At 51.2% G+C, this 21,598-nt stretch overlaps 1 protein-coding gene and 2 long non-coding RNA genes across 10 annotated transcripts in view; 2 read left to right on the top strand and 1 right to left on the bottom strand.

Annotated features, from left to right (window-relative positions):
• The window catches only part of TNR (tenascin R), a 32,999-nt gene extending 12,705 nt beyond the window's left edge, over positions 1 to 20,294 (bottom strand). Inside the window, exons 1-16 of one of the 3 annotated variants that reach the window (XM_064427729.1) lie at positions 20,037 to 20,294; positions 19,808 to 19,901; positions 16,712 to 17,188; positions 15,469 to 15,732; positions 14,568 to 14,683; positions 12,059 to 12,209; positions 9,276 to 9,545; positions 7,111 to 7,296; positions 4,306 to 4,395; positions 3,930 to 4,193; positions 3,017 to 3,286; positions 2,787 to 2,906; positions 2,127 to 2,270; positions 1,378 to 1,497; positions 992 to 1,135; positions 249 to 379 (exon numbers count right to left, since the gene is read on the bottom strand). In XM_064427729.1, the coding sequence (XP_064283799.1) occupies positions 249 to 379; positions 992 to 1,135; positions 1,378 to 1,497; positions 2,127 to 2,270; positions 2,787 to 2,906; positions 3,017 to 3,286; positions 3,930 to 4,193; positions 4,306 to 4,395; positions 7,111 to 7,296; positions 9,276 to 9,545; positions 12,059 to 12,209; positions 14,568 to 14,683; positions 15,469 to 15,732; positions 16,712 to 17,188; positions 19,808 to 19,901; positions 20,037 to 20,294 (3,099 nt within the window). Of the gene's footprint in view, positions 1 to 248; positions 380 to 991; positions 1,136 to 1,377; positions 1,498 to 2,126; positions 2,271 to 2,786; positions 2,907 to 3,016; positions 3,287 to 3,929; positions 4,194 to 4,305; positions 4,396 to 7,110; positions 7,297 to 9,275; positions 9,546 to 12,058; positions 12,210 to 14,567; positions 14,684 to 15,468; positions 15,733 to 16,711; positions 17,189 to 19,807 lie in introns of all 3 variants that reach the window. The other 2 variants (XM_064427728.1, XM_064427730.1) reach the window with 2 other exon arrangements.
• LOC135304857 (uncharacterized) overlaps positions 1 to 21,598 on the top strand; it is a 32,359-nt gene that overhangs the window by 7,404 nt on the left and 3,357 nt on the right. Inside the window, exons 3-5 of one of the 4 annotated variants that reach the window (XR_010366077.1) lie at positions 2,394 to 2,472; positions 6,344 to 6,499; positions 6,878 to 7,108. This is a non-coding gene — a long non-coding RNA (uncharacterized LOC135304857). Of the gene's footprint in view, positions 1 to 2,393; positions 2,473 to 5,203; positions 6,311 to 6,343; positions 6,500 to 6,877; positions 7,109 to 21,598 lie in introns of those variants that run through there. The other 3 variants (XR_010366078.1, XR_010366076.1, XR_010366079.1) reach the window with 3 other exon arrangements.
• Positions 9,569 to 19,883, top strand: LOC135304856 (uncharacterized). 3 transcript variants are annotated; one of them, XR_010366073.1, is made up of 4 exons: positions 9,569 to 10,306; positions 10,428 to 11,612; positions 11,921 to 12,043; positions 12,906 to 14,494. It is a non-coding gene; the product is annotated as an uncharacterized LOC135304856 (long non-coding RNA). The 3 variants fall into 3 exon arrangements; XR_010366075.1 differs by lacking the exon at positions 12,906 to 14,494 and adding exons at positions 17,564 to 17,604; positions 18,579 to 18,593 and having other exon boundaries at positions 9,613 to 11,612; XR_010366074.1 differs by lacking the exons at positions 9,569 to 10,306; positions 12,906 to 14,494 and adding exons at positions 17,564 to 17,604; positions 19,328 to 19,883 and having other exon boundaries at positions 11,175 to 11,612.

Genomic DNA, 21,598 nt, shown 5'->3' with positions numbered 1-21,598 from the left:
TGTTCCTCCAATCTTTCCAGGTAACCCCTCTATGCCCATACCAGTATGTGTGCATCAACATTTTCCCTTAGGCAAACTCTTGTTGCTTTTTCCTGTCATCCTGCTTAACAGGAACTAGTGTCTGCCCTTCTGGCCTCCCTCAGCCACTGAGCATCCTTCTTTTGCTCTGTTTGGCTTCTCCTGCTTATTTTAACACAGTCTTATTGTTCCCTGACTGAAGGAGCTCTTTGGTGCGAGGGCTCGCTCACCTTGCGGCTGCCATCGGTGGACCTGTAGGTCATGACGTAGTTCTCGATCTCTCCCAGGGGAGGAACCCAGGACAGCAGGGCGCTCCGTCGCGTGACCTCGCTGGCTGTCAGATTTGTTGGAGGATCCAAAACTGCAAGAGTGGACAGGGACACAGGGAAGAGCAGTTTCTCACGCAACCACCTCAACCCTGCTTCCCGACACAGTACCCTGGGATTCAACCTTGCAGCACTGAGCTACAGCCCAAAGTCCATCTTCACCCTCAGTTTCAAGACCTCATCACCCATCCCCAGTCTTGAACAAAGTTCTGCAAACCCTCTAGAAGTCCTTTTCTACCTGTGTGCCACCTTAAGGATCACAGCTGTGAAATTCATGTGCTATGGGACCTGTCAAGCAAAATGGGTTGTCATGTTCTTCTGGACTATGGCCGTGGGCAAAAAAAAGACCTGGTCAGGGGTGTGCTCAGGAAGCCACAGCCAGGGGAAATCACCAAAAGGGAGGGAGGGATGGATGGATGGATGTCGAAAGAGTGAAAATAATGGTTGATACTTGTTGGTTAAAATTGTGTTCTTGTGCTGTGCCCTGCACTGGTATTTGGGATTGCTGTTTGTGTCCTTTTGGCACGTGGCTACCTCCACACCCCAAGGGTTATGTAACAAGAGCTTTGGCTCAGCCTTGCTGGCTGCTTTTCCAGGGGTTGGGTGTGTGGCTGGGGATGAGGAGTGAGGGCAGTGGTTGTACGTACGAGTGGTGAAGTTGGTGCTGATGGTCTGGCTGGTGAGAGGCCCGCTGGTGGCATACATAGACACTGTGTAGGTGGTACTGGGCAGCAGGTTGGTCAGCTGGTACTCCTGGTTGTCTCCATCCACGAGAATTGTTTCTCCTGCAACTGTAAGAAAAAAAAGGGATGAGTTATTGTAGATATTCAAGGCGATGCTCCAAAACGTGTCTCTGGATATGACCTGTGCAGCAGCTGAGCTGTAGTGGTGCTGTTCAGTCTGAAGGGTGGTCTAATTTTTCCCACAATCCCTATAAAAACCCAAGGCAAGGGCTCCTCCCCTTCTCCCTCTGTGAAGGGCACCCAGTGAGCCCTGGGCTTTGGGGGTGAGCTGAGTCAGAGCCCTGGTGTACCTGCACGGCGGGTAAGGATGAGGACATAGCTTTCCACCTCTGCCAGCGGCGGGTTCCACTGCAGCAGCGCCTCGGTGGGAGTGATGTTGGTGGCCGTGACCCCCAGGGGGACATCCATGGCTGTGTGGGACAGAGATCCAGAGGCATTAGGAGACTGGACTATGAACTGGAAGGGCTTCTTGTGGCATATTGCTCTATGTCCTACCCTGACATATGTGCCTGCACAGGAGTTAGTGCTGCCCAAGTTAGAATGCAGAGATGTTGTAGCTTGTGTTACTCTGCTTTTTGGCTGCTCTTCCACTCTTTTCTAATGCCCAGTCTGCCTTGTTAGGGGTTTTCTTTAGGCTTTGAGGAGTCTGGGGATAGCAGAAGGTTTTATTCTTGCAGCAGATGCTGTTTGTGACAGGGCTTCCCTAGGGATTATTTCTGGAAATCTGTACTCTGTTTGGAAAAGGTTGTCATGATAGCCCAGCATCATGTTTCTGGTTTCGCTGTGCCTGGTACACAGGTTTATCACTTTTACCCATGACTGCCCATGCATGTTTGGGATAAAGTTTGCTGAGACATACTTCAAAAGCCCACACTGAGCCCTTGTGAGCCCTGCTTATCATCTCCAGCTTGCATCCAGCTGGTGTGAGGTCCAGCTTGTTCTCAGTCACCTGAGTATTAGTGCAAGCAGGGACTGCCAGCCCTGGGCAGGGCTGGACCTGACACTGATTGTTCCCTGCCCACCAAGAGCTCCTTCCCACCTGTGTAGGCAGTGATGGAGGCCAGCTCACTCTCCTCCCGGCCCCGCACGCTCTTCACCTCGATCTCATACTTGGTGGCAGGCTGCAGGTCCTGGAGGGTGTACTCGGTGGCATCCCTGGGGATGGTCATGCTGTCTGTCCTTCCTGCAGAGATGGGGCCAAGAGCTTTGACATCACGGCTGGCCCCATCCCTGGGGCTCAGGAGGGGCTTGGGAGGGGAGGGCAGTTCCACAAGACACTGGAGGTAACTGGGTTTTGTGCCTGCAGGTGCACTCCTGTATGCCCATCACTCTGCTGGCCGGGCCTTTCCAGCATCACTGACAAAATTAGGGCCAAGGGAGGCAAGGTAGGTGAAGCAGATGAGGGAGCTGGGATTTCAGGATTGAGCCCTGAATTTAACCATCTCTGGGGAGGGCACGCTGCTGGGGGCCATTCTGTGTGCCCCTCTGTGCTGAGCTGGCTGCAGTGGTCCCTTCCCATCCTCATCCCAGTCACCCCATCCTCTGCCCCAGTGCCAATCCCAGTTATTGGCCGTTTTGCCCAAAGCACTGGGATGCTCCCTGGGTGAGGATGACCTAGTGGCTTGCTTGGGCCAGCGGGTGGAGGGAGGGCTGGCAGCTATGAGCTCAGGGCATGAACAGGAGTGCTCTGGCCCGTTACCTTCAGCAGCACGGTAGGATATCCTGTAGTGGTCAAAGGCAGCGATGGGAGCGCTCCAGTAGACCATCATGGACTCCTGGGTGACATTACCCACCCTGAGGTCCTTTGGTGCATCGATCCCTGGTGAGACGGAGCACAAAGAAAAGCTGTGGGAGGCAGGTCCACTCCCCATGCCCCCGCCTGCCCTCCCCGGTGCTGCCCCGTGCCTGGGGGGGGGTGTCCCGTGGTACCTGTTGTGATGGAGCCCACGACGGGCTCAGAGCTGATGGTGCCGTGCACGGCCACCAGTGACACCAGGTACTCTGTGGAGGGCTGCAAGCCCGTCAGGCTGGTGTGCCTGCGGGTGCCGTCCAGTGTGACCTGCTGTGCCTCCTCCTCCTCATCCCGGGGGCTGTAGGTGAGGATGAGGCGGTCTGCTGGTGGGGATGGGTCACTCCATGTGACATTCACACTGGAGGATGTCAGCTGGGAGAAGTGCAGCTGTGAGATGGGCCGAACACCTGGAAGATGGAGAGGAGAGATGCAACCCCAACCGTCTGCAGATCCTTACCTCTGCATTTTTCCCAGTGCTTGAACGGGAAGTACTTAAAAGAGTATTTCTTAAATACTTAAGTCTTAAAAGATCTGGGCTCTCCATTGATCTGAAACTCTGCTGGGATCAACCAGCAGAACCAGGGGGGGAAAATGGTGCTTCTCTCAGCTCCACCTGCAAACATCCTCCATCCCAGACCAACACAGTGGGTGATGGAAGTGTCCCACTGCAGATGGTATATGTTGTCTGCACTTCATGACTGCAGACTTTTCAGCCAGAGGTCCTTGTGAGGTCCCCCAAGGCTTCATTTCTTCTTCTTATGGGCTCACAGGCCACCCTGACCAGAGAGGACAGCAGAGAACTGTCTGTTTTCCCTAATTCTGTGTTGTCCAGCAGAGCAAGTGTGTTCAGTGCTTCTGTCCACAGGGATTGTGCCACCACATTGGTAGGACCATCCTCCTTTGGAGGTCAACTGCTCCTCTGTGGACACATTGACCACAGCCCTCCTCCCCATCACCACCTCAAGGGTTTTGTTGCCAGGGACGCCGTGGGCTGGCAGAGATGCCAACAAGGTCTGTACCTTGCCCCCACCCCAGCTTGTGTTTCTCTACCTGTGAAGGCATCCACGGTGGCCTCCAGGCTCTGCTGCCGGCCCCTCTCCGCGATGATGGAGATGGTGTACTCTGTCCCGGGCTCCAGCTCCGAGAGGGTGAGCTGTGACTCGTCCCTGGACACTGTCACTTCAGAGGCCATTCCTGAGGCGGGGGTGAAGGTGATGCGGTAGTGGTCGATGGGACCTGTGGCTTTGGTCCAAGCCAGTGAGATGGATGTCTCAGTGGAGGCTGTCACCAGGAGGTCCCGGGGGCTGTCAAGCTCTGTGGAAGAGGGTTGGTGCAGAGCTTTGTCCCCATGCACACACTGTCCTATGGGGGCATCTGAGCCATAGCAGCCAGCTGTGCTTGGAGCAGGCAGCGGGGCCAAACTCACCAGTCCTGGCATTCATGGTCGCTGGCACGCTCTGCTGGCTGTCCATCACGGCTGAAATCCCAATGCCATACTCTGTTCCCGGGACCAGATCTACCAGGGAGTGCAAAGAACACGACAGGGTTTGAGAGCAGCACCTGGCAGGGTGACCTCAGGCTGTGTGTGACCCCTTCTTCCACCTCCCACAGGTGGGGGCACAGGAGGGCCCTCCAGGGCATCCCTGGGGTTAGCAGCTCTCCCACAGGCCAGCAGTTCCTCTGCACATTGCAGAAGAGCTGAGTCTTTTCAAAAAGCCCTGTCAATGCCTTTGGACAGGGAATGTGGGCTATTTTAGCTCAGAAACAAGCAATTTTTAAAAGTTGTTGCTGAGGTCTGCTGCAATTGCTGGCAGTGAGACAGAAGCTCTTGTGTGTGTGAGCTGAGATGGGAATGACAAAGTAGCTGTATTTTTTTCCAAAGTGATGCAACATCAAATATTGTCACAGAGCTGGTGTCTTGGAGAGAAATAAACTATGCAGAGTAAATGAAATGCACATTAATTGAGAAAGGTGCAGTCCTTCTGGGAGCTGAATCAAGCCCTGTTCTTTAGGGTGGACCTATCCTGAGGTGCCTCTCTCAAGGAACTTGGGAATTGAGCTCATCCAGCTCCTTTCCTCTTGCACTGCTTTATCTCCATGGAATATCTCTTGCCTCTGCCTGTCACTTCTGCTTGGCTGCTGGTGGCTTTATTCCCCTCTTCCCTGTGCTTCATGATCTTTCCCACTAAGCTGGAAAAAGCCATAAACTTTCCAGCTTAGCCTCACCATGCCTTGCCCCGGGGCAGCATCCCCTGGAGCCACCAAAACCTTTCCCAAGAGGTCAGGAGAGAGGGAAACTCTCCTCCCCTGCTCTTCTCTTGCAGTTTTGGTGATGAGGAGAAGATGGACCCCCTTGGCCCTGCTCAATAAGTGTCAGAAGTATTCTGGAAAGAAGAGCCTGGCAGAAGGGAAGGAGAAGGAAGAAATGAGCAGCTTTTCTCTCCCAGCTCTTTTGGGATAAGCAAAATTATGGTTATTTCTGTGCAAATGCTGATTGTAATAGAGACTAACAGAGACTATTAGAGTCAGGGCCAGGCTTGCCACTTTTTCAAGTGTAAATCTTTTATAAATTCTGCTCAGTGCCATTCCACATTGCTTTTCCTGCAGGTAGATGAGACTGGCTGAAAGCATTACTGGTTGCTTTCATATCATGAATCCCACAAGGTCCTGGGTGACTGGAAAAAAACCCCAATGGGTTTTGTACAATGTCCCACAAGACTGGAGGACACGACTACTCTGTACATAACTGAGCTATGGGAGGGGCTCATGTGCCATCCACACTATGACTGTCATAGCTTTTTTTTTTTTCTTTTTTGCTAGCAGAATGGCTTTTTTTGTTATTTTATGCTATGACTAGATTGTTTGGGTTTTTTTTAATTTGTTTGTTTATGGCATAGTACGTTGGGGACTGGAAGCAATGCACTTGAGTGATGATGTAGGCACCATATAAAAATCACTCTCTACAACTGACTTAAGAATCTGCAGCTTGCTCTGGTTGGGTTTCTTGCAGCCTTGCCTGATTCTGGAAGAGCCTTGGCAGCTTTTTTAGTTTTATTGAGGAAAAACAAGAGACTTCAGGCTGCCATATATTCCAAGGCAAGCTCAAGTCAAGCCATGGATATCATCTCAGTCTGTGTCACTGATGTGCCTCTGCCCAGGGAGGAGGATTTGGCCCATTTTTAATGCTTCTTCTCACCTAGAAAGCCAATAAATGTCCTAAAGGAAAGCTAGCAGGAGTCCAGCACTGAGTCTCTGATCTCATCCTACTTCTCCCCACGCATCCTCATCAAGAACACAGAAGAAACCAGCCCCGATGTTTTTCTTCTTTCTGCATTCCACATTTTTCAAGATAACTGCTCTAATTGCCTTGCTGCCCTCCAGCCTCTCTTGTGACTCTGCTGTTGTGCCTGTAACTTAACTTTTGGCTTTCCCACTGACCTTTCTCCTATAACTTCATATGGCAGATTCCTGAGCCCTTGAAGGTCCTGGGAAGGCAGAGTCAACATGGAAGAACCTGGTGTCCTGCCATACTGAAGAACTTCAAGATGAATGAGAGAACATTTTTGCACATAATTCTTTTCTTTGCTCAAAATATGCCAGCAGAGCAGCAAATCCATGAGGTAAGCAGTTCTTGTCAAGAAACAAGGAAATCACATCTCACATGGTGCTTTGCCGTGTTGCTGCATAAGGTGTTTGGGGCTTTCCTGCCAGTGGGAGGTGGGTGGTGTTTGCAGCCCCTATGCTGGCCTGAATAATGTACCACTTAAAGGACTTGCTCAAAACCAGCATCTCTAGATTTGGGTCTGCTTTGAGCCCAGTTTGGAAAAAGGCACAAAACTCGGGCAGCCTGGCTCCCCATCACTGCCCATGGGGCATCATCACCCATGGCTCTTTCCAAACAAGCAAAAAAGAGAAGGGTGAAATAATATTTTCCTGAAATAATGTTTTAGATCAGCCTAAACAGACTTCTTCCCATTTCTCCCTTTGCTCCTTGCCAGCTCTATTTGCCACCTGGACAGATCCTTGCTGCAGGTGCATTACTTGGCGGTGCACCCAGACCCACAGGGGAAGACGAGCTCTATCCCAAGGAAAACCTTCTCTCCAGTAAATAGCAAACTCCAAAACAACCTCAAACTTGTGCCAGCACGAGTGCAACTGAGTCCTGGTGCTGATTTGGGATCTCCTTTGCCCTAGCTGCTGGAGAGGAGGGCGAGGAAGGGCGCACGCATACCTGCGAGGGTGGCGCGGGTGGTGGGACCGGCGTGGCGCGGCACCAGGAGCTCGTGGTAGTGCTCCCCGGCCAGGGTGCTGTAGACCACCCTGTAGCTCTGTGCCTCGGCCTCGCTGTTGTCCCAGGCGAGCTCGAGGCTGGCGGGGCTCCGCGAGCCCACCCGCAGGTTCTTGGGGGCGTCGATCTCTGCGCAACACAAGGGAGAGAGGCACGGTCTCAGCGCCTTGCCTCGGCAGCGAGGGGTGTCACTGTCATATTCTCTGGAAAAATCCCAGGATTTTCTCCTGGGAAGCTGAGAAACCTCAGTTTGTCCCTGTTTCGCTGCTTTGGAATGTGGTCTGGAGATGGTTTTCCAACATGTGAATTGTTTTTACTTAATGACCAATCACAGCCAGCTGTGTCGGAGGAGTCAGTCATGAATTTTCATTATCATTCTTGTTAAGCCTTCTCATGTATCTTTCTCTATAGTTTAGTAGTTTATCATATCATGATCAGCCTTCTGAGAACATGGAGTCAGATTAATCTCTTCCCTTGTCCCAGGGACCCTCACAAAGACCACAGAGGGGTACCTGAGTGGGACATCCAGGAGGTCCCCTCCTCCCCAGAGCATGTCCTGGCAGGAAGGGCCAGAACATTTGCTCTCACCTCCTGCTCAGCACAGGATGTGAGATGCCACCCAGGAGGGTGATGCAGATGCTGGGCACTCGCAGCATCCTCAGTAAGCTAGTTTGGCAGCTAGTTCCATGTTATTTCAGAAAGAAAACTCCCCTTGTATTAGAGTAAAAGAAACTGAGACACTGTGAATAAGACAAAAAGGGCTCTGTAGCAGCCATGCATTGGCCTGAACTGCTCTTAGAAGAAAACCCTGAGCATCTTTACAGGCTCATTCACACTCAGACACTGCCCAAAGGGTTTGTTTATTGGTGCTACTTAGGCTGTGTACTGAATCTGCTCTGGTTTGCCCAATAAACTCCTCCAGTGAGCAACAGCTGGGGCTGGGTGCCAGTGGGTAATGGTGATGGATCTGAGTTTGGTGGGGGGTGTTTTTATGTTGGCTTTTAGAAATAAAGCAAGGAAGGCCAATGCAGCAAATCAGCTGGGGTAAGCATCTCATCTGAAATATTTATCTACAGAGATATGTACACACACAATTCACGTACCACAGTTATTACAGTAGGAGCCTCGTATCCAGCAGTAATGTACATGACAATTTATATACCGTAAACCAGCACGGAAATACACACTCTGACTCCTCCTTTATGGCATGGTAAATTAAATCCCTTAGCTATCTGCAGGCTTAACATTAATTAAAGTTTTACTGACCAGTTAGGGTGTTCAGAGAAGACATAGAATAACCGTGTTTCTGGATGTGCTGGTTTCAGCTGCTTGACTGCTGCTTCCTTGGTCAAGGCACCTGCCTTGGCTTATGATGCTGAGCGGGAGCGAATGTCCCCTTGAACTCAGACCTGGGCTGAACATTTTGGTGCTTTTGAGAATTGTGCATTGAGCTATGGGTGCTCTTAAGGACGTAAACTGCTGAGTTCTAGAGTTCTAAGCTGTGGGTCTGAATAGGCACTGGAGCTGGTGGGGATGTGTGTCCCAGGCAACTTCAGCCGTGATGCTGCAGAAAAACATGGACAAGATGGGGTTGGCTTGGGGTTTATCATCTGAATATGGGGGGATGGAGTCCATCCGTGCCTCATCACTGGCATAGGGGATCACCTGGACTGCCCTGGGGATGATATGAGCATCTCTGTGGGGCACAGGGCATAAAGAGGACCTTTTGCGCTGGACACTTAGTGACTAAGCAGCCACTAGCAGCAGTGGTGGAGCAGAGGGCAGTTGTAGGGTGTGTATTTTAGGGTGAGCTGGACCATTTGCTCCGCCTTGGTCTGTGATGGGATGCAAGGCACCTGCATTCAGGTGTCAGCATTTACACCTGCATCTTAACCACTGTGTTTTTCATCCCACTTCTCCCAGCACACCACGTTAAACCCCAGCTGACTCGCGCCAGGAGAAAAAGAGGTATCGCTAACCCCAGCTGCAAAAACCCCTCCGTTTTTCCTCCTTGTTGCAGCACAGCCCATCTGCCGGCAGCAGCGAGCCCGTGCTTGCCAGAGGCTCAAAAACTCCCACCACCTCTCCCAGCAAGGCCGGCTAGCTACCTGTGGCGAACTGGGCAAAGGCTGGCCGGCTCTCGTTGGCACCCCGGAGGGCGCTGACAGCGAGGTGGTAGCGGGCGCCGGGGCGCAGGGCCTGCAGGGAGTACTGGCTGAGGGGGGGCTGCAGGCGGAAGGTGGTCCTGCCGCCCTCCCCGTCCGCCAGCCCGTACTTCAGCAGGATGGCGTCCACCTTGGCGCGCGGCGGCGTCCACTCCACGAAGGCCACCGTGTCGGAGACGTCCCGCACCAGGATCTGCGTCGGGCCGTCGATGACTGCGGAGGAGCGGAGGGGGGAAACGGGCACCCATTACTTTGGGGGAGTTGGATGGGGACAGCAAGCTTCAGGGATGCTTCAGGCTGACCTTCAAAGCGGCTGGAATTGGTGTTTGGGGACACGGGCAAGAGGTGTGACCCTGACCCCAAAGTACTTATAGCAGGTGTGGTCCTCATGGGTGCCCAGTCCCTTGTCTCAGTCTCCTGGCTCTTTCCTGAACCCTCTCTGCTTTCTGCAGACCCAGCAGCTCTCTCATTGGCACCCATTACAGCTATAATGCAACTCATGCCCTTCTCTTGAGCTGGCTGTCCAAAATGATTCCTCTTTGACTTTTTAAGGAAATAAAACTCCTATATCTAACTGCAACACTTTTTTTGCTCTTAGACAGTTGCTTGTACTTTTGCACTGAAAAAAACATCATTTTCCTTTGTCCCCAGCTCTTCAAACTATCAAAAAACCACTTTTATTGGTGTTCTTCTATGCAATTTACTCTTTTCTGAGCTTTTCCATCATTGGCAAAATTTATCAGCAACAGTATTATATCTTTTGAAAGGTGTTGACAAAGTGTTAAATAACGTGGGGCCAAGGACAAGATCCAAGTGTTGAGAACTGAGGAATGTCTCTAGAAATGTTCCTGCTTTGGTGCCAGCTCCTGGTTTGTCCTTAAACTGAGGAATCAGCTCATAAAGCTGTTGGTGTCTTGGCAGTGGGAAGAGAGGAGAAAATGCAACTGCTCTGGTGAATCTTCATAACTAGCTGGGTGTGGGGCTATGGTTGGTGTCCAAAAAAACCTTTCAGATAAAAGGTTTTTAGAAAAATTCATACCAGGGATCTATTGGGAGACCTTTTTGGACATTTCTGCTATTTTTTTTTTTTGGCAGAGATTTGGGCCCTTCCTTCCTCCACACCCCCAACACTCAACCTTTGGACATCCTGGGCTCAAGGCTGGCTGATGGATGCTTTGAGTCCAGCAGGACTTAATCACTACAAGGATGGATGGATGGATGGAGCCAAGCCTTGCCATCACTCCTGTGCCATGACAGTGCTCATGCATGAAGCCTGCTGGGCAGCCTGTTTTATCACTTAGATGGTCACAGGGTGGCTGAAAAAGCCCACTTTGGTTCTGCAATTCAGACTATACCATATATACACATACCTGACATAATGACAGTATATAATAAGGGCCTGCTGAATGCTGCACCTCGGGGTTGGAAGTTCTGGGGCACAAGCACGTGGGCAGGGGTGGGAAGGACTTGGGGGGGATGGTTAGAAAAGGACATGGAGGAATTTGGAGTAGTGAGGTGAGGTCTGTGGGCAAAACATCAGAGGTAGGAGCACAGCTGGCAGTCCCAGTGTTCAGGGAGGAGCTGGCTGTCCAGCTTGGCCAGGACCAGGTCATGCATACCCTCAGTCTCCACCCGCTTCATGCTGTCCAGCCATCCAGGTGATCCACATCTACTTAGCTCTGTGGCATAAACATGCCTTTGCTGCCTGATCCTGGCACAAGATGTTGAGGAAGCGCGAGGGTGGTGGGGATAAAGCTCTGGGGGTGCTGCAGAGGAAGGCAGACACGCCAGCACAGGGATGCCTTCACGGAGCACAGATCCCGGAGCCCACCGCTCCACCTGCACTCCCTGCAAAAGTCAGCCCTTGAGTTTGAAGTACCAGCTTCTATTTTTGCTGACTTGCCAGGGAAAGGAAGTTTCTGGCTTGACCAGGAGATGTCTCTATTAAGCCACGTCGAGCTGATCGCGGAGGCAAAGCAGGAGGAGAGGGCTGTGCTGGGGAACTCAGACCTGCAAGAGGTGCTGCTGTGGAGGGACCTTCCCCTCGCTCCCACGCTGCCTCAATTAGCAGCACCTTATTACAGCCCTCCGGCAGCTATTTAAGTGCTGTTTCCTCTCGGAACAGCTCAGGTGGAGCTAGTAGACCTCTGCCTGGCTTTCAAGGCAGACTGCAACAGATCTGGTGTGAAGAGCCTCTTCTCCCTCGTGAGCTCTGCCCATCACTGCATCTCCTTCAGCAAGAAGACCAGCGGAATTTCCTGTGATCTACAGGAAGGACCAGTGAGTGGGCAAACAAATTGGTTAGGAAGGGACATGCTGCTGCTCCTGGCTCCCTGCCCTGCTGCCTGATTTGCCTGAATAGGTGGGAATTGAGGGCATTTAGTGGCACAAAAGCGGGTGGGAATTTTAATCTGTTATATATGGGTCAGTAATCCATTTGTAGATATATTTCTTGAGGGCATCCAGCCTCCAAAATGTGAGATTAGAAGAGAAGAATAATTTATCCAGATATACAATAAAAGCAGAACTGAGTCTTCACTCCCAACCCCATTAACCTCACCATGGTTTCTGCACTTGTGACAATTTAGGAGAGAGAGGGACAAAATACTGCACGAAGAAGCTGTGGCTGCAATGTTTGCTGCAAGGTTCATCCCTGCCCATGGGACTTTATTTTTGGGACCAAGCCCTGGGCACTGTTGTGCTGCCCCCAGGTGAGGCTCACTCACGGGTCGAGACGCTGTCGGAGGTGGGAGGGCTTCTGGCTTGCTCCTTCAGGGCCACAACGGTGACAGTGTACTCCTCCCCTGGCTTCAGCCCCGTCTGGTTGAAGGTGGTGACGGTGCTGGGGAGCTGGGCGATCACACCACCCTCGTTATTCTGTCAGGGAATGAAATAAGCATTAGCCCCCCCCCACCAAGTGGTGTTTTTTGGGGGACTGATGCACAAACAGGAGGTGCCCCCCACATTGCATCCTTCCACAGCCCGCTCTGCATCCCCAGATCATCTTGGCACACCCCACCATGGAGGGAGAAACCTGGGATGAAGGCACCCACCAAGCATGGAGTACTCGTGTTGTTGGGCTGCAAAATCCTCCCCATCCCTCCTCCCTCCCCAGCTTCTGTATATTTGTGCCTCTGCTGTTCAGAAAGAGGAAGGATGATTAAACCAAAGCCTTGGCTAGACTTGTTTTCCCTGCTCTTCGGGTGCCAGGAGCCTTTTGTTGTTGATGTATAGGTATGAAGCTGTGAGGTCTTTATTTTGCTGTCACCTGCTTTTTAGCCATCTTTAGTACACTCATTTATGCCTTGTGGTTTTGCCCTGAAAAACTGCAAGGCTTTAAACAACTGCACATGTCACCTTTCCTGCCAGTGCTTGGACAAAGGATCTTTTCTTGCTGCTGTCTTCACTAATAACATGCTAAACAAATCTTTGCACATAACTCTCAATTCATATTCATCCCTTTTCTCATTAAACAGGAAACCTTCCATTTTAGCCATCAGTTACCATTTTACCTTTCCGAATTTTCTTTGCTAAATCTGTCTTCTCTTTGTCTTTTCCCCACCCCATCCCCAGTGCAGGCAGCAGATGGGCAATCCTGCCTGACCCAGCTTTTGTGGGGGTGAGAGCATCACAGAGACCATGGAAGGAGATGGAAAGAGCTCTGCAGGAAGCTGAGGACCAAATTAGCATTTCCTCACCCAGTTTTTGGGAAGACGGGGGTCATTTTTTCTCACAGAGGTTGTGGTGGTGCAGTTATAACTCTCTTGTTTTTTAGCCTTTGGGAATGGGTTTTGGGTTTGTTTGAGGTGTGGCAATGTTTTGGCATGCAAGCCTGCTTGCAGGGCAGTAAAGGACACAACACCCTCTGCCTAATTTTAGGGGAAAAGGTGATGATGGAGACTAAAGAGAGGCCAATTTTGGCAGCTGATGGGCAGGAACATGCCTGTGACTCTATGTCTTAACTCAGGGATTTGAGAACTTTAAAGCCCAGTGAGCTACATCCCTTCCCTACCCAAGACCCTGCATTCAGGAACAGCCATCATTTTGCATTTTGTCTGCCTTTAAATCCCAAAATGTTGCCAGGTATTTTTAAGTTTAGGCTTAAAAATGGAAAAAAGAACCAATGGTTTGCATTTTTTTGCTTCAGGGGGATGCTGTTCAGCTTAATTCCTAGTAATAGTGAAATGTTTGAAAGAGCTGTTTTTTCCTACCAAAAGCTTCTCTCTGATATTGCTACATTTTTCAGCCTTAATCCTGAATGATCACCTGATGGTGACTGCAAATTATCCCAGGGTCTGTACCTGCATTACATGAGCTTCAACTTCTGACACAATTTGCATGTGGATGTAGCTAACATCACATCAATAATCTCCCAGCAACTCTTTGGAAATGAGAGAATTGAGTTATTTAAAGCAATTGAGCCCTTGCTTTGTGCTGTGCAATGATACTTCATAGTTAAGAGCATTTAAAACTTCGGGGCCAAATTCTGCAGTTCTCCACTGCCCAGAGCTGCCTTTGATTCCAGTGAAGGTTTTATACAAGTGAAAACATCATAATTGAGCCCTTAATCAGCATTTCTTTTACTGCTGGGGCTTGAATACTCTTGTAAAGAGGCTCCATGTACAATTGAGGCTATACTTATGGCTAAATGGTGTAGAAATTATGAATATAGATTAAATACTTGATGTACAATTTTTGTTGCTGCGCACAGAAAAATACGGGGTATTTAGGGCAACATTTTTATCCTTTCATCTTTTCTGGCACGATTTCTACCTGCTCGTCACTGTGATTAAAATTCCATGGCAGGAATTAACTGTGCGTGTGACTCGGGGGTGCTGAAGGTTGTTGTCTGGGAGCCAGCAGCTGCTCGCTTTGATCCAAGCTGCTTTGGGGAGCTTGATGTAGAGAGCAGGGCGAGGAAGAGGAGGAGGAGGAGAAAGACTCATTGGAAAGGAAAAAGAGGGTGCAACAACAAGAGGCAGTGAGGCTGGAAGGTTTCTTTTCATATCATTGGATTTTTTTTTTTGGGATATTGCTTTGAGGACATGCATGTCTTGACACAAAAACTAACGGGGAAATGCAGGCTGGCAGTGTCTGGGGAGTCTGATGTGCAGCACAGAAATGGCAAACACGGGCTGGGTGTTTTGGGAAGGGGGTGATTGGAAACGGATTTCGGGTGCACTCACAGGGCGCTGCCAGGGTACACCCTGCAGTGTGTGGGTGTGGCAGCAGTACCTTGGGGATGAAGCTGATCTCCCAGCCGTCGAAGGGGAAGGAGAAGGGCTCCCACTGCACCTCTGCCGTTGTCTCTGTGATGGTCTTGAACTTCAGCCCCTGCGGTGTGGCGAGGTCTGGAAGGGAGCAGGGGTGGTGAGCAGAGTGGGGTGGGTGTGCACCTCCTGCTGTCCCCACCCTGCTCCCTGAGGGTATTTTGTTATCTGGGCAACAAAAACAGGGGAACTTTTGGCATCTGTCAGCAAAATTCCTTTTTCCCTGCTCCATGTGGGTTAGAGGGGAAAGAGGGAAGTGCCTGTGGACACTGAGGCATCATCCCACTGCACTGTTGTGTGAACAGAGTGAGTGCTGGGGTTGCAAAGGGGTGTCTGGATAGTTTCTGTTTTTCCCCTGCCCTCTCTATCCTTAGTCTCCAAGAAACACCTTTGGAGGCTGGCATTACAGCCTGATACTCCTGTTTTCCTCTGTGCATCACAGTCCTGGTCAGGACTGTGTTTCTCCTGATGCACAGCAGCATTCCCTCTTGCTGCACTATCATGGGGAGTCATCACAGGGAATCATCCGTTCAGGCATGGGAGAACAACCTGAGACTTCTGTGTTATATTGTAGTATTTTCTCTGAGGAAAAAAATGTAATGCTTTGGGCCACATTCTGGGGGCTTCGATCCAACTCTGGAAGCTTTTTCTTCTTTTTAGAAGAAGTTTTCATCCAAATTGAGTCCTTCTGAAGAGGGTGGACACATTTCTTCCTTTCCTATATCCCTATACAGATACATTATTTTTTTCTTTTTGGAGGCTCAAGTTTCTGCTGCTAGAAGTTTTTTTTATGTAAAAAGTGAGCCAGCTTGAGCATCCCCTCAGGATATATGGGAAGCAAGCCACAAGTGCAGTAGGATACTTACTAGTCATCACCTTGGAGGTAACGGGGATGCTGAGGACGTCACTGATGACCGCATAGATGCTGACATTGTAGGCGACCCCCGGCTCCAGATCCGTGATGGTGACGCTGCTCCAGTCCCCAGGCAGCCTCTGCTGGAGCTGGGTGCCCCCTGGCACGGCGGGCTGGTAGGACACCACGTACTCGGTGGCTGCCCCGGGGCTGTCCCACGCCAGCTCGATGGAGCTGTCGCTGATCCCCGTCACCCGCAGGTTCTCGGGAGGAGACACTGGTGGGAAGGGCAGAGGTACAGGGAGTGTCAGGGTGTGCTTGGCACTCCTGTGCGAGGGTGTGTAGGTCTGCCACGGGCAGGGGCTGGGGTTTATGTGCTAGCTGTGGCTGCCTGAACAGCTATAGCAAGGTAAAAGCACAGGAGAACCTGTGGCACTAAAGGTTTAGCCCCCATGCTGGGATGTGTGGGAATTCATACAATTAGAGGGTTTTGGGAAAAATCTAAAAGATAGGTTTTAGAGATAGTAGAATTGTGATTAGAGTTAAGTAGTAGCTATAAAATTGGTTAGTAGAAAAGTTATGTAAGAAGTAGAAAAGTAAGGATAAATAGAACAATGGTTTGGATATTAATGTTTGTTTAGAAAAAAAAATAAGTTGTAGAAAAGTATATTTAGTAAGATATTAGGAAGTTTTAAGCTTAATAATGGACTTTTGTGTATTGTGTTTTACGGTTACAAGTAGGTATTATATTCAAAATAAGCAAGCACTGTTTTAACTGAAGGTATGTGTGCTTATAGTGGTTGGATAGAACTAGAACTACTGTCAATATGCTTTTGCCTCGTGCGATTGGTCAAAAAACTTTTAAAGTAAGTTGTAACATTAAGTTCTTGGTCTGCTGTCTGGGATGTGAGCTGCTGGGATGTGAATTATGACAATTCCCATTGTCATAACCATGTAATGAGGCTGATGCTGGAAAATCCAACAGCTCAAGGCACGTTCCTAGCAGTCTCACCCTGTTTGTGATTTGTACGTAGCGATAGGATGACCCTCACTAGCTTTTTGCTCGCCTCCCAAACTTTTATCACGGTGTCTTTGGGAACAGGGATAACAGGGAGGCAACCACCCTGTGCGAAAGCGATGCTCTCTGCATCACTCTCTTCCCAGGCATGCCTTTCTCCCCAGGCTCCTATGGTACTCTGCGCACCTCCAAACCCTCTCTTAGGCAAGCCCCCAGCCCGGCTCTGCCCAGCCCCTACCTGCCGAGCAGTCCTGCCCTCCGTAGCCTCCCTGGCAGACGCAGAGCCCGTCCCGGCAGAGGCCGCGGCCGCTGCAGGCGCCGGGGCAGCGCGGCTGGGCGCAGTCCTCCCCGGCGAAGCCCTCCTGGCACACGCAGGTGCCGTTCTCGCAGCGGCCGCGGCCCGAGCAGTCCCCGGGGCAGCGCAGCTGCGAGCAGTCCTCCCCGGCGAAGCCCTCCTCGCACACGCACTCGCCGTCCACGCAGAGCCCGCGGGAGCCGCAGCCGGCGGGGCAGCGCAGCTGCGAGCAGTCCTCGCCGCCGTAGTCGCTGTCGCAGATGCACTGGCCCTCCAGGCACACGCCGCGGCTGGAGCAGCCCCCCGGGCAGCGCGGCTCCGAGCAGTTGCTGCCCGCCCAGCCCTCCATGCACACGCAGCTGCACGACTCCAGGCTGAAATTCCCGTGGCCGCTGCACTGCGGGATGTAATCCAGCTGCCCTGCAAGGATGCAGGACCGAGGGTCAGAGCCCACCGGGTGGGGAGGTGGGGAAAGGTCGGGTTTGGTGTCGGGTCAGCCCTCTGAAGGGCTGGAGAAAGGGGGAAGGTGTGGGACAAGGGGGGCATAGTTCTCCCTCTGGCAAACTGGTAGCTTTAGGGCTGAAAGGGGAAGAATTGGTGGGGTTGGGGTGCAGTACCCTCTGTAACTATGGGTGCCATCAGCCTTGTGGTGCTGCAAGTGTTCCCTTTGGGTTCTCTCCAGCCCAGCACTCAGTTGACAGGAACTTCCCCAAACCTCTTACTGGAAAAAGCCTTCCCTGGCCAAACCCTCTGCACCAGCCTGATCTCACACCTACCCACTTCTCCTTTTTATAGATGAGATCCCCAGCTGCTTTCTCTCTCTCTTATAAAAGCAGGTATGTATCCAAAGACATCATCCCCATCCTGGTGAGCCTGATTAGGACAGAACTGCTGGCTTTGGGCACACTGAGGTTGTGGAAAAGCAGGGACAGCACAAAGGCTCCGTGTCCAGCACCTCCAATGCCCCCTCTTTACCTGGCAGCCTTGCAGAGGATGCTCTGGGGTGAGGAGGGATGGTGGGGATGAAAGCACCAGTCACTGACACTGCTAACGCTCCCCTGTTTTGCCCTAAAACAGAGCTCCAGCAAAGGGTTTGTCCCAGGCAGGCTAACTTTTCCTTGCTGATTTGTACTGCTTTTCCTCATGTGAACCAAGGGAAGACAGAAACCCTTTTTGTGCCTCTTCCAAACCGTGGGAAAGCTTTGCACCCTGAAGACCCCCCCAAGCCCCAGGACTCTGTCCCCAGCTAAATTTTCCATCCCAGCTGACCATTCCAAGCAGCTTTTCCAGCGGGGGGATGTAGCAGATGCACATGCAAAAGCAGCTCAGTTACATGCTGTGCCAGACAGACACATTTGGGTTACTTTGCAGGACAATTCCCATCCAAACTGCAAGGACTGGGAATGCCAGTCAGGATCTCTTCAGATCTCTAGTTGAGTTATCAAAAGATAAGAGAGGATGCTCGTTAGGCGTGCTGGAGAAAAGAGGCTTTCCTCAGGGAAATTGCCTTGGGTGGTGGGGTAGGGATCCTGATTCCTTTGCAGTGCAGTGAATTGAAAGCAACTCTGGTAAAAATAAATGAAATTACTCCAGTTTTAGCTCAGCGCATCTGTGATGGGAGTGGGGACTCCACCAAGCAATGAATATTTAATGGAACTGTCTATGCACGTTGCAAGTAACCCAAATAGGCCCATCAGAGTTTCAAATTAATTCCTTTAAAACAGGTTTTTCCCATAGCATTTCCTACGTGATTTTAACCCTCACTTTGCACAGACTGATGTTTGCTGTTTTGTCTTTGTCATTAATGCAGCTGATGGATGTGGCATTGGGAGGAATGTGGGCTGAAGCCATGGCTGGGAACACAGGGACTTCCACTGGCCACATGATAGATGCCAGCCCAAGCCACCCTGCTGTGTGTCCATCCTTGTTTCTCCCTCCCTGACAAACACACCTTTGGTGGGACTCTTGACCTGAGGATTGATTGCACCCATTTCATTTTAATGTGTCCTACACACAGAGGTGTTGGGGTACCACTGGAAAAATCACACTAACAGCTGCAAAACTTTAAAACAAAAAAAATGCAGTGAGTATTGGGGGTAAAAGGATTGGTTTTAATTTCTGTTGCTGTTCTTGGTGTGAAAAGCAGTTTTCCCCTGGAAAGATGCCCTGTGTGTTTCTCCTTGCTCAGTGTTTTCTTCCCTGCAAGGAGCCCTGGTGTGCTGCAGCCACGAGCAGGGCTGGGCTGCATTTGGGATGGATGCCCTTTGGGACAGTCCCTCTTCCTTGAGACAAGGAAAACTATCAGTAAGGTGGCTCCCGGACCATGGAAATGCAGCTGCCAGCCCAAGCCTCCCTCACCCATCTCATTTCAGCTGAGGTGAAACAAGGGGCTGCCTTTAATGGGGTAACCCTAATGGGACCTCTTGAAGGTCTCCACAAAAGGACATCTCTTTATTCAGATGGACTATCACGTTGATAGTTTTGTGCCTTTTTTTTAAGGTTTTGTATACTTATTTCATGTATTTTTTTGTATTTCTTAATCCTTTTTTTTTAACTCAGCTCTTCAGATGTGTTCACTCCCCCTACAGAGAAGATGAAGGGGCTTATTGCCAGCTCCCATGGGGCTGCCTTCAGCCCAGGGACAGCTTAGGAGAGCAGCAGCTGCATCTCTGCTCCCTGTCCCACAGGCAGTGGCACAAGTCTAGGAGTGCTGGGAGGACTGCAGAGTTGGGAGATCCCCCTGCTCACCCCTAACCAGCTGTAATTTCATCTGTAAAGGGGGTTCAGCTCTCTCTCCACTACGGAGTTTTCACCGCGAGTGTGGCACGGGCACTCAGGTGACCAAAGCACTCCCAGGGTTTTTCCTGGCTTAGAGGACTCAAGCTAAGTTTTTTCACTAAAGCCGCAGCCCCATGGTGGGTAAAAATTGGTTTTCCTCTGTCAGCGCTCTGAGTGGCATTGTCAGGTTTAGCATTATTTCTCCTGCCTTTCTCTCAAGCCCTCAGTCCCCAGCAAGAGCTAACAGGATGGCATTACTACCTGTGGCTGCATTGTCTTGGCAGCAATTGGAGGTGCATTGGTCCCGGAGGATGGAGACCTCCCTCTCCAGCATCTCAATCCTGCTCAGCAGCTCCTGCAGGGATGGGAGGGAGGTGGAGCACTTGCAGGCCTGCTTGGGCATGTTTATCCTGTGGGTGAAGGTGACCTGGCTCTCGCTGTCGGAGGTCTGCTCCGTGTACTCTGCCAGCCGCTCGTCTTCTGAACTCACCTCCTCGGCCGAAGACTTGAACACGGATGAGCAGCAGCTGTCCAGCGGGATGTTGATGTTGTAGATGTGGTGGAAGACCATGGGCTGCTCTTTGACAGGGGGGCTGCAGTTGGCGAGGCCCCCTGCCTCATCCACTGCTGTCCTCTCAGTCGTCATCTCCAGACGGCACTCAAAAGGCTTGAGGACGGCGCCCAGCAGGAGCAAGTTGAAGCTGATGACCACACTCCTCAGGATTGGGTTTTCACCATCAGTCCCCATTTTCCTGGGAGAAGGAAGAGCCTTCCAAGCTAGTCTTGGTCAGCCAAGAGTGGGGAGGACCTGGGAACAAAGCAAAAGAGCATGGTTGGTGTTAGCCATGAAACTGTGCTCAGCACAGAGAGGCAAATCCTTCCTGCAGTTATCTAGACATGTGTGGGGCCAACTTCACCCACATGCAGTCTTTGGTGTGTAGGGACACAGTGTGTGGTGATTGTGAGTGGGGCTGGCCCAGCCCCATCCCCAGTGGCACAGCTGTGGCAGCAGGTGAGCAGCACTGACAGCAATGAGCCCTGGAGTGCCCAGGGGCACTGGGCAACACCAAAGGGAGCAGGGGGCACACAGGGGCAGGGCATCAACATCAGGGGATGAAAGGCAGGGCTACAGAACAAGAGGAGCAGACACTTGCAGCCTTCTGAAGTGGTCTGGTGTTACTCCATGGGTTGAAGCTTTCTGAAATTGTATGATGTTACTCTGTGCATTGTGGCCATCCCAGTTGTGACATTGGTGGAGCCTGAATCCATGGCTGATGGGAAGACCTTGTCATAGCCCTTGGGCTGTGACAAAGACAGATTCTTGTTCTTACTGGTTTTTTTTTATTATTTTTTTATTTAGGAAACAATCTGGTGCTATCAAAGCACCAAATACTCACCTCTGGGCCACTCACCACATCTTACTCTGCCACCCTCTGCCAATGCCATAACCTTGAGCAATTGCTATCTCTTGCTTCTAATGGCCCTCCTACTCTGGAGCTCCTCTCCAGCTCCCTGGAGAGAACATCCCTGCCTCCCCCATTACTCTCCAACAACATCTGGGACTCCTTTGGTAGCTCTCTTTTTTTCCCCTGCTTTTAGGAAAAGCGAGAAAAACAGGAACAACTCTGCAGCAGGATGGCTCTGACCATGCTCACAGAAGACAGGCTCTGTAAGAGGCAATTTGGGGCTGCATTCTCAGACCCTGACTCCCTCAAGCCATCCTCTGCCTTCTGTGCTCTCTGCTGGCTCCTGGGTGGCCCTGGCTGACCCAGGGAGAGACTCCTTGTCCCTGCATAATGGGGCAGCCGTGACAGGGCAAGGCACAGGGACTAATGAACATGGACTGCCTTTGATTGACTCGTTGGTGCTCAAATCTCAGCACCCCCTCCTTGGCCTCTCACTTGGCTTTTTGTGTGTGCTCAGACTGGAAGTAATTGTGGCCATGGGCCAGTGCTTCAGAGGAAAACTCCTAGCAGGATTACAGGAGCAGGGAAATGAAATCCGTCCTCTCCCCCTCTGCAGATCCAGCTTGCCTCAAGGGAGACATCAGGG

This window comes from Passer domesticus, chromosome 7, assembly GCF_036417665.1.
Source record: "Passer domesticus isolate bPasDom1 chromosome 7, bPasDom1.hap1, whole genome shotgun sequence".
In the NCBI taxonomy this organism is placed as follows: domain Eukaryota; kingdom Metazoa; phylum Chordata; class Aves; order Passeriformes; family Passeridae; genus Passer; species Passer domesticus.
The sequence above is the reverse complement of the archived record's forward strand: the minus strand, read 5'-3'. Positions and strand labels throughout refer to the sequence as shown.